This window comes from Sander lucioperca, chromosome 24 (assembly GCF_008315115.2).
Source record: "Sander lucioperca isolate FBNREF2018 chromosome 24, SLUC_FBN_1.2, whole genome shotgun sequence".
NCBI lineage: Eukaryota > Metazoa > Chordata > Actinopteri > Perciformes > Percidae > Sander > Sander lucioperca.
Window position 1 is genome coordinate 1,015,622 of NC_050196.1, and position 13,921 is coordinate 1,029,542.

At 45.2% G+C, this 13,921-nt stretch overlaps 1 protein-coding gene across 1 annotated transcript in view; it reads left to right on the top strand.

Annotated features, from left to right (window-relative positions):
- The window catches only part of mpp4b (membrane protein, palmitoylated 4b (MAGUK p55 subfamily member 4)), a 48,589-nt gene that overhangs the window by 8,347 nt on the left and 26,321 nt on the right, over positions 1-13,921 (top strand). The window contains exons 7-12 of the mRNA XM_035998444.1: positions 6,759-6,840; positions 7,330-7,415; positions 11,739-11,813; positions 11,895-12,091; positions 13,118-13,176; positions 13,295-13,312. Coding sequence (XP_035854337.1) covers positions 6,759-6,840; positions 7,330-7,415; positions 11,739-11,813; positions 11,895-12,091; positions 13,118-13,176; positions 13,295-13,312 — 517 coding nt within the window. The remainder of the gene's footprint in view (positions 1-6,758; positions 6,841-7,329; positions 7,416-11,738; positions 11,814-11,894; positions 12,092-13,117; positions 13,177-13,294; positions 13,313-13,921) is intronic.

The following is a 13,921-nucleotide window of genomic DNA, read 5'->3' on the forward strand; positions in this document are numbered from 1 at the left end:
GCATAATGTGAACACTTTAAAAAATGTTCAAATATAAAAACGAATGAAGCTCTGATTTGATGCATTTTAAAACAGCTTAACCCTCTTGTCATCCTAAAATTTACCAACACCCTTTATCCTTGGGGTCAATTTTAGAGATGGTCCGATAGCATTTTTTGCTCTATAAGTTAGTGAGCAATATACGCAGATTATAACACATTATAACTGTGTTTATCATGCATTATAGAGACAGGCTTCATAGAAAGCGTAACCCGAAAAATCATTTAATATAAAGCAAAAATAAAAATTCCCATTGTAAGGTTTAGGTGCAGCATCCTAAGCCTTTTTTGGGCAGCACCTGAAGCCGAATAAATGTAACTAAAAGACTTTTTTTTCTCAGATCGGTTGGTTGTAGATGGACTTCTGTAGCAAGTTTTGTCTTAAGCTTTTTGAATGCTCTAGCTTTTCCAACGTTTTAGACCCAGATGTTTTGATAATAAAGGTCCAAAACGATGTGGAAAAAGAGCCACAGAACTACCACAAAGGGACACAAACCGACTACAAAGAGAAGCCAAATGACCACAGAGAGACAAAACAACCCCAAAGGAAAACACAAATGACCAACGAGACTCAAAAACCCACAAAGAGACACAAACCGACTACAAAGAGACGCCAGACGACAAACAGAGAGACAAAACAACCTCTAAGGAAACCAAAATGTCCAAAAAGAGACCCAAAACAACCTCAAAGAAAAACACAAATGACTAACAAGAGACTCAAAGAGACAAAAAACGACTACAAAGAGACGTCGAATAACAGAGACCCAAAACAACCCCAAAAAAATCCACTAATGACCAAAAAGAGACGCAAAAACCCACAAAGAGACACAAAATGTATGGGGGAAGTTTAAATTGAAAAACAGAAACGCGCACCTAAGTCGGTCAGTGTAACGCTTATCAGTTCAATTTTCTAAGCACAGACAGACATTTGGAAAAACAGAAAAATGGGTTCAAATATCCTATTTTTCATTTTTTTCCACCTTGACAAATCAAAAAATTGGATCTTTAAACTGTTTTTCCAATTTTCTGTTTTTATTCAGAGGATCAGAAATTTAGAAAATTACAAAATTGCGTCTGAGCTCCAATTATTCAATACTGCAATGGTATTCTCTCCCTCTACTTTGTGGAATATGCAGGTTATTAACTGCATATGGACCAAAAAAAACTAAAAACCGATAGACTTTGGGGTCAGAGGTGCAACTGGTGGTTTCGAGTGGGGGGGGCGGGGCGTAGCTAGGCGGAACGAGGGAGAGAATACCATTGCAGTATTGAATAATTGGAGCTCAGATGCAATTTTGTAATTTTCTAAATTTCTGATTCTCTGAATAAAAACAGACAATTGGAAAAACAGTTTAAAGATCCAATTTTTTAATTTGTCAAGGCGGGAAAAAAAATGAAAAATTGGATATTGGAACCCATTTTTCTGTTTTTCCAAATGTCCGTTTGTGCTAAGAAAATTGAACTGATAAGCGTTACACTGACCTAAGTCTTCCACAAAGCCAGGGGAAACACAGGATGACAAGCACTTTTTTAAAGACCTTAAACATTGATTGGGGTCATGTTATTAACTAACTAACTAACTAACCCTAACCCCAAGGATAACAGGAAGGATGGTGTTACACATTACGCTGGTGTACCGGTGCCCTGAGTTGCCCCGCAAGCCCAGTCAGACTCAGTATTATTATAGGGGGCGTCCTGAGCTGAAAAATGAGGTCACATATTGATGGGATCACCGTACTAGTCATTTGTAATCCCTCTTTGCAGAAAAATGGGTTGGTTTTGTGGGATCAGAGAAAGTCATCAGACAAACTCCTCTGAGCATAGAAATGCTGTCAGACAACAAAAAAGTTGTGCGACAAAGAAAGAAAATGTTTTTTTCCTCTTGAGGAAATCACAGTAATCACAGATTTAATTTTTTTAATGTTTCTTTCATATTTTTTTCTTGGTTTATTCAACGTTTTCTTTCAAGGATTATTTTTTTGGGCTTTTCCGCCTTTATTTTGACAGGACAGCTAGGTGAGAAAGGGGAGGGGGGGGGGGGGAAGACATGCAGGAAATTGTCACAGGTCGGATTCGAACTCTGGACCTCTGCGTCGAGGTATAAACCTCTCAGTATATGTGCGCCTGCTCTACCCGCTGAGCCAACCCGGCCACCATTCAACGTTTTCTACGCTTTACCCCCAGCTACCGCCAGTATATAGCTCCCACACCCCTTAAACCAACTTATTACCACAAGTTTTACAATCATTTTTTTCAAAATTCTAAAACTAATTCTGGAGTTAAAAAGCAGAAATTATGAAATATATTTAATTAAGTTAAAATCCGAGGAAGGCTTTTGCCAGAGTTTAGTCAAGAAATGGTTTTTAAACCATTTAAACCGTTTTTTTCCCTCCCCCCCAAATGCTGTAAAATATAATATAACATCCGGAATTCAATGATATTGCGAAGAATGTTGTATTGAACCAACCGTGTTGTTTTTTTTTTTGGGGCAATTTGGTTAAAAGAAATCCATATTTTGTTGCATAGAAACTTTGAAAAAACAGGTCAAGTTTGACCCCGAGGACAACATGAAGGGTTAAAGGCCATTTTGGTCAATATTGGGAATATGGCTGCGTCCGAAGTACCACACTAACATGCTATTTAGTAGCTAAAACAGTATGTGAGACTTTTCAGTGTGTCCGAAACCTTAGTGTAGTGGCATTCTGACAACAAAAAAATGCCACTGGAGGGAATTTGAAGGCATTTCCAAAGCTTGCTGTTGCAAATGATGAGGTACGGCGACGTCTTGGGTTTAACACTTTATTTTTGAATGCATCTAAAAGCACCTACAAAAAACTGACCGTGCCGACTGGAAGATTTCAAAACCGAGCAGACTAGATCTATAACAGCACTCTCACACAGCTAAGGTTGGAAAACTGCGCGGCTTCCCTGATCCTAATTCCCCGTCCTCGCTCACCTGTGATTCCCCCTTTCTAATCTCTGATTGCGGTAACTAGCACACATAGTACACACAGGTGCCCAGGTGACATAGCTATCAACGACAATTCACTCAAACCTACTACACGCACGCACTTTACTCACACACGCAGCACAAGTCTAAATTGGCTACAACACTTAGTATAAAAACCAATAGTACGCAAATTGCATGCTATTTACGGCAAAATATGACAATATGCAATACTGGGCACTACGCCTGCAAAAGTATCCCACAATGCAATGCGGTAGTAACGACAACGTTCATAACAGACAAAGGGACAGAAACCAAGAAGCCTTTTAACGTCAATAACGCTCTAGTTTCTACATGTTTAAACGACTGTTGGGTCTAGTTATTCACCTCTTTCACTAATTGAAGCGTTATCTGCCGATACCACTAGAGCGGAGGTCGGCAGGGGTTTCCATGGTTACGCGTCTCCAAAAAGCAAGGAGGCTCAGTGCGTCCGAAACATGCACACTACTGTTTATTTACACAAAAGTACGTTGAATGATAGTTTACATGTTGAGTTTGCAGCCTATTTCTTTGATAGAAAAAAGTTGCATAATGTTCACCCAGCCATGTCAGTATATAACTGAACATTAGAACATGTTTTCTGTGGTTTGTGTGTTATAAAAATGTAAAGTATGTGACCTAAATACAGGATGGAGGTGTCCACATACTTTTGGCCATATAGAGTAGTTCGGAAATGGTCCTCTCCATTGTATTTGGGTGGATACAGAAGTCTCATGGGTCGATATATCAAAATCTGAATTATCTGTATAGGGATAGGTATGAAAATATATTTTGTGACTTGGATGAACTGACCCTTTAAGCTGCCCATAATATCCCAAAAAAAAAAAAAGAAAAGTTGAATATTTTGCGTTAATTTGGAGACGGATCTTCACATTTTCATTTGTCTGTCTGTAAACCATGCATACATTTCAGTATATCAACTGAACTGGACCACAATGACATTGAAGCAGATGTTTGTTTTTTTTTGTTTTTTTTTAATATGTAGGCTTTTTTTGTGCTAAATATTAATGAAAACAGCTGACTGCATCCAACAGAGACCAGATGTTTGAATTTAATAATCTTTCATTTGAGTAATTGTCTGTTTCCAAACAGCAGAAACTACTGAAAAAGAAGGATTTTAAAGAAAAAACAAAATAATAATAGAAAACATCTGTGTCTCATTTATTATCAGTGTTTGCAAGATACGTATTTGCAAGTTTGTCATAAGTACGTCTTTTGGGTCTTCTATTTGCAGCTCTTTTAACACAATGTGTGAAGTAACTAAAGCTGTAACAGATGAATGTAGTGAAGTAAAAAGTACAATATTTGTCTCTGAAATGTAGCGGAGTAGAAGTAGAAAGTGGCATGAAAAGAAAAAGACTCAAGTAAAGTACAAGTACCTCAACATTTGGGCTTAAGTACAGTACTGGAGTAAATGTACTTAGTTCCATTCCCCCACTGCTTTTCGGTGTTGAACATTTCCCTCTACCTTTGAGTGACTCTGTTGTCTCACAGCTGTGCGACCTGTCCTCCCCTTGGGCAAAAAGCTCCAGAGGGGGGATCCGCAGTCACTGGGACACCCTGAGGCACCTGACCCAGCAGAGGCTTCACCGAGGCGGTGCATTTGGGATCCAGAGCCCTGCCGCTGCTGCCGTGTGCCTGGACACCAAGAATTCATCGTGGTGTAGCGGTCGCAGAGGCAGCTTCCCGCCGACTGAGCCGCTGTGTCCCGCGGCAGCTCGGCCGTGCCCTCCTCCCCGCCGTAAGCCGACGAGTCACTGCCAGATCTGCTGTAGCAAGCCGATGAGACGCTGTAGAGTTTGTTGCTCCGGTCTGCTCTGGGAGCAAAGTCTGAACCGCTCTGCGCCGTCGGTCTACAGCTCTTTCCTGATTGGTAAGAAAAGTTCCATCATCATCAGTCGTCATCGTCTTCTTCCATCCTCCATCAATCCATCACAGCTGCCCGTGGTTTTCCGTGGATTAACTATGTCTGTCTTTTCGTTGGAGACAACGTCATCGAAGAGCTAGACGGGAGAGACAAGGATGAAGCCGGAGAGTCCTGCAATGCCCAATCCCCGCTTCCCACGGCCCCCCGGCGGTGGACTATGTCTCCCCCGTGTCTCACCGTGCCCTGCTACCCCAACGCAGACCACTACCTCCCGCCAGGCCTGCCTCCCGGCTTTCCAAGCCAGAGCCCTCGCAGCCGCACCGCTCCCCCGAGCCCCATGCGCCCTCGCCGCGGGGTGGATTTGCCCCCGGTGGCCCCCGTGGAGCTGGCCAAGCAGGAGAGTCTGGACGAGCTGAGGATGACGGTGCAGCTGGCCGCCTGCTCCATGGAGAACAGCACCAAAGACATCAAGCTCCTCGGGGAGACGATGGCCGCCGCAACCGAGCGCATGTCGGAGACGGTGCGGGACAACTCCCAGGCCTTGGCCCTTCTCGCTCAGGTTGTGGACCGGCTGCAGACGCTCCTGGCCCCCGCCACCAGGACTGAGAGCAACGGCCTGAACCCTGCCGAGCGAGACGGCACACACGAGAGCAGCCAATCTCCAAAGAGCCGAGGGCGACCAAGTCCATCCCCGTCACACCGATCCACTTGTTCCTTCCCCTCGCTCCTTTCCTCTACCTCCTCCAGCTCCCTCAGCAGCTCCCTGGATCCCTCCACCTCTCAGGGGACCAGCTGTCAGTCTGCTTCCTGTCGCGGGTCCCCCCAAATTACCCTGAAAACCAAGAATGCCCTTTTGCCACTGAAGAAGCTTCGAGTGTCCAAGCATCATCTTCTGACCAATGGCCTGCCTGATGAGCCCAAGGAGACCTCCCGCACTGTAAAAGGGGGTCATTCAAACCAGCGGAAGAAGTGGAAGAAGAAGGCGACTTGAGAGACCCTGAAGAGTGGACGTCCTGGGTCCTTTCAAGCTGTCTCCGCAGAGCAGCTGACCCGCAAACACGCACAGCGGTAGCTGACATTTGTTTAGTCAATTTCGTGGCATTTCTCGTCATTTTCTTCCGTCGTGTTGTGGGCCATTCCGTTCTTTCATATTTCAACTTAGGCTACATTTACATCGCTGCGTTTTGGTTTTTAAGCGTTTAAGTTTTGAGCCAAAAGCGATCTTCGTGCACACCAAGTGTTTTTATCTCCAGTAGAAGAACTAATCTCCGTTTAAATTTACACGCCCAAACCTCAACATTATGGTATACTGGGCGTGGAGACTCCACTACTACATGTTGACTTGTCATAGTAGGAAAAGCACAGCTGAAATTGATAACCTTAACGATGGCTCAGTTCCATCTAGTGTCCCAGTAAGCTATTTCAGTAAGTCAGCACGCTCTCCTGAGTGGAATGCAGCCATTATTAATGGGTTTGAATACACCTGTGCTTTTCCTACTACGACATGTCAACATGTCTGCCGTGAAGAAGGCGTATGAGAGGGGGAAACGTAGCAAAAGGTATTCATTTTTAAACCAAAACTTAGCAATGTAAATGTAGCTTGATGCTTTCTTCCCACCAGTGATGTCGGATGTCTCATTTCAGGAACTAGACAGCGCTCATTTGTGTCACCGTTACTTTGTTTTGCGTCTAAACTGTCATGAAGCACACCTTCCAACCCCCCCTCATCCAGTAGTTTCCACGGAATAAGTTGTATTTGTCTTCATTCACGTGATTCGATTTGATCTCTACTCCACACCACAGCAGCTTTATTTATTCCGTGTTTTTTTTATTTTTTCCGTTCCAGGGAGCGACTATAAAAAGAAACGAGATCTCGGGAGAGATTTTTATCGCTCGGGTGATTCACGGAGGGCTGGCTGATCGAAGTGGTGAGCCTTTTCTCTCAAGGATAATGTCCTCCATATACTGCATATCCCAGCTTTGTAATGCTAACTAGAAGCCAAAATAATTTGATTTAATTATTTTGAGAGTAAAAACCTTTTTTTTGTTTAGACTTGGACTGGACTTTCGTTGTGTTCAGAATAAGATCATCCAAGCTAAAAGATTAATTTACCAGCTTCAGGTTTTTATTCATTTGTTACACACTGAACAGTCAGCAATGAACTTTCGTGCTCAGATGTTATTGTTTACCGTTGATTATGCACAGATTTTTAAAAATCTTATTTAGACTGTCTAACCTAACTTATGTTATATTACATTTGAGGTAAAAGATAGTATACAAAAAGACATAACATAAATGTCAAGCTGCACATTTTCATTTTTCATGTTTAAGGGAATGTAAATTTGGTGTGCTAATTTGTTGTGTGTGTGTGTGTGTGTGTGTGTGTGTGCGTGTGCGTGTGCATGTGTGCGTGTAGGTCTGCTCCATGCAGGGGACAGGATCATAGAGGTGAATGGTTTTCCTGTTTATGGGATGGAACCTGAGCAAGTCATCCAAGTTGTGGTACGTCAATTTTGCATGGGTACTAACTTTAAAATGTGACCACACATTTTATTATATTCATGTTATATACATCCTTTTCCCCTCCTCCATATCTACGGTATTGAATGCCAAATTGTCTTTCCTTTTTGCCTATAATTTCCTCGTTTGTTCAGTGATTCATTCATTCAATAGTATTCATTTAGTCTAATTATCATTCTAGCTTTATTGTGTCCTAAATATGTCACAATGCTCCTCATGACTAACAACAGTCTACAACAATCTTAGAAAAGATTTGGGAACACTTTATTCGAAGGGGTGTGCACAAGAATGACATGAGACAGTCATGTAACAATGACATGACACCTGTCGTGAACACGAAGGTGTCCCGGTAAATTTGAGAATGGATTTTAAGATATTACTGATAACTTTTAAGGGCTTTTTTGTGGAACTCTTTTCCCAAAGAGATCTGACTGGCAAGCTCCTTATCCTCTTTTAAATCCCTTTTACAAACACATCTTTATGAGTGCACTTTCACAGGGTTTGTGACCTGAAGGTACTTGTATTTGTTTAAACCTATTTTATATGTAATGGCATTCTTCCATCCATCTTCGTCCGCTTATCCGGTATCGGGTCGCAGGGGTAGCAGCTCCAGCAGGGGACCCCAAACTTCCCTTTCCCGAGCCACATTAACCAGCTCCGACTGGGGGATCCCGAGGCGTTCCCATGCCAGGTTGGAGATATAATCCCTCCACCTAGTCCTGGGTCTTCCCCGAGGCCTCCTCCCAGCTGGAACACCTCCCTAGGGAGGCGCCCAGGGGGCATCCTTACCAGATGCCTGAACCACCTCAACTGGCTCCTTTCGACGCGAAGGAGCAGCGGCTCTACTCCGAGCTCCTCACGGATGACTGAGCTTCTCACCCTATCTCTAAGGGAGACGCCAGCCACCCTCCTGAGGAAACCCATTTCGGCCGCTTGTACTCTGGATCTTGTTCTTTCGGTCATGACCCAGCCTTCATGACCATAGGTGAGGGTAGGAACGAAAACTGACCGGTAGATTGAGAGCTTTGCCTTCTGGCTCAGCTCTCTTTTCGTCACAACGGTCCGATAAATTGAATCTAATACCGCACCCGCTGCGCCGACTCTCCGACCAATCTCCCGCTCCATTGTCCCCTCACTCGCGAACAAGACCCCAAGGTACTTGAACTCCTTCACTTGGGGTAAGGACTCATTCCCTACCTGGAGAAGGCACTCCATCGGTTTCCTGCTGAGAACCATGGCCTCCGATTTAGAGGTGCTGATCCTCATCCCAGCCGCTTCACAATCGGCTGCGAACCGATCCAGTGAGTGCTGAAGGTCACAGGCCGATGATGCCATCAGGACCACATCATCTGCAAAAAGCAGCGATGAGATCCCCAGCTCACCGAACTGCAACCCCTCTCCACCCCGACTATGCCTTGATATCCTGTCCATAAATACTACAAACAGGATTGGTGACAAAGCGCAGCCCTGGCGGAGGCCAACCCTCACCTGAAACGAGTCCGACTTACTGCCAAGAACCTGGACACAGCTCTCGCTTTGGTCGTACAGAGATTGGATGGCCCTGAGAAGGGACCCCCTCACCCCATACTCCCGCAGCACCTCCCACAGTATCTCCCGTGGGACCCGGTCATACGCCTTCTCCAGATCCACAAAGCACATGTAGACCGGTTGGGCATACTCCCAGGCTCCCTCCAGGATCCTTGCGAGAGTAAAGATCTGGTCCGTTGTTCCGCGACCAGGACGGAATCCGCATTGTTCCTCTTCAACCTGAGGTTCGACTATCGACCGAACCCTCCTTTCCAGCACCTTGGAGTAGACTTTACCGGGGAGGCTGAGAAGTGTGATACCCCTGTAATTGGCACACACCCTCTGGTCCCCCTTTTTGAAAAGGGGAACCACCACCCCGGTCTGCCACTCCTTAGGCACAGTCCCAGACTTCCACGCAATGTTGAAGAGGCGTGTCAACCAAGACAACCCCTCCACACCCAGAGCTTTAAGCATTTCTGGACGGATCTCATCAATCCCTGGGGCTTTGCCACTGTGGAGTTGTTTAACTACCTCAGCAACTTCCACCAGGGAAATTGACGACAATCCCCCATCATCCTCCAGCTCTGCCTCTACCATAGAGGGCGTATAGTCGGATTTAGGAGTTCCTCAAAGTGCTCCTTCCACCGCCCTATTACCTCCTCAGTTGAGGTCAACAGCGTCCCATCCTTACTGTACACAGCTTGGATGGTTCCCTGCTTCCCCCTCCTGAGGTGGCGAACGATTTTCCAGAAGCACCTTGGTGCCGACCAAAAGTCCTTCTCCATGTCTTCTCCGAACTTTTCCCACACCCGCTGCTTTGCCTCTTTCACGGCAGAGGCTGCATCTCTTCGGGCCCTTCGGTACCTTGCAACTGCCTCCGGAGTCCTCTGGGATAACATATCCCGGAAAGACTCCTTCTTCAGTCGGACGGCTTCCCTGACCACCGGTGTCCACCACGGTGTTTGTGGGTTACCGCCCCTTGAGGCACCTAAGACCCTAAGACCACAGCTCCTCGCCGCAGCATCAGCAATGGAAACTTTGAACATTGTCCACTCGGGTTCAATGCCCCCAGCCTCCACAGGGATGCACGAAAAGCTCTGCCAGAGGTGTGAGTTGAAAGTCTGTCGGACAGGGGCCTCCTCTAGACGTTCCCAATTTACCCGCACTACCCGTTTGGGTTTACCAGGTCTGTCCAGAGTATTCCCCCACCCCCTGACCCAACTCACCACCAGATGGTGATCAGTTGACAGCGATACCCCTCTCTTCACCCGAGTGTCCAAAACATACAGCCTCAGATCAGATAAAACGATTATAAAATCGATCATTGACCTTTGGCCTAGGGTGCTCTGGTACCAAGTACACTTATGAGCATCCCTGTGTTCGAACATGGTGTACGTTATAGACAATCCATGACTAGCACAGAAGTCCAACAACAAACAACCACTCTGGTTTAGATCAGGGAGGCCGTTCCTCCCAATCACGCCTCTCCATGTGTCTCCATCATTGCCCACGTGCGCGTTGAAGTCCCCCAGCAGAACTATGGAGTCCCCCACTGGAGCCCCATACAGGACTCCATTCAAGGTCTCCAAGAAGGCCGAATACTCCGAGCTCTTGTTTGGTGCATTCGCACAAACAACAGTCAGTTTTCCCCGCCACAACCCGCAGGCGTAAGGAGGCGACCCTCTCGTCCACCAGGGTAAACTCCAACGTAGCGGCGCTCAGCCGGGGGCTTGTGAGTATCCCCACACCCACCCGGCGCCTCACACCCTGGGCAACTCCGGAGAAGAAAAGAGTCCAGCCCCTATCCAGGAGTATGGTTCCAGAACCAAGACTGTGCGTAGAGGTAAGCCCCACCAGATCCAACTGGTAGCGCTCCACCTCCCGCACAAGTTCCGGCTCCTTCCCCCACTTGCTCGCTGACAGGCCCTCCATCTGGGCCTGGCTCCAGACGGGGGCCCGGGCTTCCTCCGGGCAGGGTCACTCTATCTCTACCTCGTTTTTTCATAGGGTTTTTGAACCATTCTTTGTCTGGCCCCTCACCTGAGACCACTTTGCCTTGGGAGACCCTACCAGGAGCACAAAGCTCCAGACAACACAGCCCTCAGTTTCATAGGGACACACAAACCTCTCCACCACGATAAGGTGATGGTTCCCGGAGAGGGTAATGGCATTCTCTTAACCTTTATTCTTTCCACTATTTTAATTAATTTATATTGTTTTATTATACTTATTCGCTTGTGTTTACTCCTTTTTCACGTAGTTATGACAGTGACATGTCATACTTATGACAGTGTCATGTTATACTTATGACGGTGTCATGTCAGTCTTATAACAGTGTCATGCCATACTTATGACTGTGTCATGTCAGTCTTATGACGGTGTCATGTCAGTCTGATGACAGTGTCATTTCATAGATATGACGGTGTCATGTCAGTCTTATAACAGTGTCATACTTATGATGGTGTCATGTCAGTCTTATGATGTGTCATGTCATAGTTATGACGGTGTCATTTCATAGATATGACGGTGTCATGTCAGTCTTATAACAGTGTCATACTTATGATGGTGTCATGTCAGTCTTATGATGGTGTCATGTCATAGTTATGACTGTGCACCCCCCCCTTAAAGTGTTACCAAAGATTTTTCTTTCAAATCAAAAGGCCTCTTAAAGCGGAACCAGATCCATGCTTTACAGTGCCCTGTATCTATTTTTTTAAAAGTCTATAAGCCAATAATATCTGCTGATTTAATCCATGTTGTTTCTTTACAACCAATCAGCAAGCAAGGTCTCAAGGCACCATCATGTTCAAGGTGGTTCCCATCACGGAAAGGCCGGTCCACAACCAGACGATGGTACATCATCATTGATACACTAATTTAAAAAAACACCACAATATACTTTTCATCATATTAAACTAACTTATCTGGTTTTAGCTCTACGTGCGGACCATGGTTGACTACAGCCCCCAGGAGGACCCGGCCATCCCCTGCGCTGACGCTGGTATGAGCTTTACAAAAGGTGACGTCCTGGAGATTGTGGACCAGACGGACGCCCTCTGGTGGCAGGCCAAGAAACTGCCCAGCAATACGGCCTGCGCCGGCCTCATCCCCTCCACCGACCTGCTGAAACGGTCAGGAGAGTTTACTGATTTTGTCAAGATATGTTTCTCATTTACTGGGATATTTGTTATGCTTCGCAAATTCCCACTGCTACCCAGTTCTGCTGTGATGAGAAACTGTTTTTTGTTATAATTAATAACCAGAAACCAGAACCTTTTCATTAAACATTTTTCAAATGTTTTTGCAGGTTAAATTTTATCTCCACTGATGCTTAAAGGGTGGTTAGGGGGTTAGGACAGGAAAATGTTTGTGAGATTGTCAACTGTAGTAATTAACTTCTAGCCTGACAAGCCAGACCCACATCAAGATGTTGGGTCTGGGAACTCACCATTGGCAGGGCTCAATCCGAGGGGCGGGATAAACGGTTGTCTTTCGCAATAGGATAGCGCTACAACCAACCAGAGCAACGCTAGTTGGTAGATTAGACTTTTGCTGTAGCCGGTTGGCAATGCTCCGAACATATCTTCCTTTTTTAAGAATTTTTCAAGCTTTTCTCAAAGAAAAGCTGAAATCCAAGTCTTCCAGAGTCGCGGCCAAAGCTGATTCCAAAGACCGCTGTTCGCCAGCAGCAGCAGCAGCCATCTTCTTTGTTTTCAAGTAGCAGGGAATTCACGCGGAACCGTCGCAACTCTACCGTCCTTATGTTAAGCCCGCCCACCGACTCTATACACAATGTGATTGGCCTGACCAGAATTTGGTTTTTCCAGCTCGCAAGCCAACGGAGAGTTGCTACACTGACCCTGTCTGCAAATTACATTTGCTGCCGCTAGGGTGCGTCTAGATTTCTAGGCTAATTAACTTCTGCATTCATGCATTCATGTTTTATGTAAAAAGATCTTTCTAGTTACATAATTCAGTGTTTCCCTTATCAGGATAGTCCAAAATGATGTTAAAATGTTAAAATGCACAGTTAGCAAAGTAGAATAATGTTTAAAGGGTGCCCGGCAGCCGTAAAACTCTGATCCTAGAATCGCCCCTGGTTACTATGTTGTGTGTGATGTGGCATCATTTTAACCGGAGTCTGCTTGTTGTAACAGGAAGCAGAGGGAGTCCTGGTGGTCTCAGCCTTATCAGCCACATGCCTGCATGAAGACCTGTAAGTTCATCCATATTTTCCTCAGACCATACATAAGTCTTTTTAAAAATGGATAGTCTCCGTACAACCTGGTTTCACATTTGAGTTTCATTGTGTTTTACCCCAACGCTTACTGAAGTGAGCACTGTCGAGGAAGGTAAGGAGGCAACACTTCATGTTGTACAATTTAGCCATTTAGCTTTAAAACGAAATGACGTATATGTTGTGTTCAGGGCTTGAAATTGACACCGGCCAACCTGCCAAATGCGCGGGTGAAAACTAACTTTGGCAGGTAACATTGTGAAGTTACTAGATGCAGAAACAATGCGACAAGTCAGTGTTGCCAGATTGGTCTGTTTTCCACTAAGAAATGTGGGTTACACTTTACTTGAAGGTATCTACATAAGAGTGACATGACACTGTCATGAAGTGTCATAAACATTATAAACAAGTCATAAACGTTTACGACATAACGCTTCTTTTAGTAAGTGTGATTTGGTTTTTGTCATGACAAGTTAGGGTTAGGGTTACGGTTCATGTATCATGACAGTGTCATGTCACTCTTATGTAGCTACCTTCAAGGAAAGTGTTACCGAAATGTGGCCGGTTGTGCGTGTGTTTTGGCTTGGAAATGTAATTTGACCCGTTTTCAAAGTTTTTATATCAGAAATATGGGTTTCTTCCAACCAAATTGCCCCAAAATAACAATAATGCACGTACGTTGTATGGAACCCATACAACATATACATTCATGCATCCAAGTTCT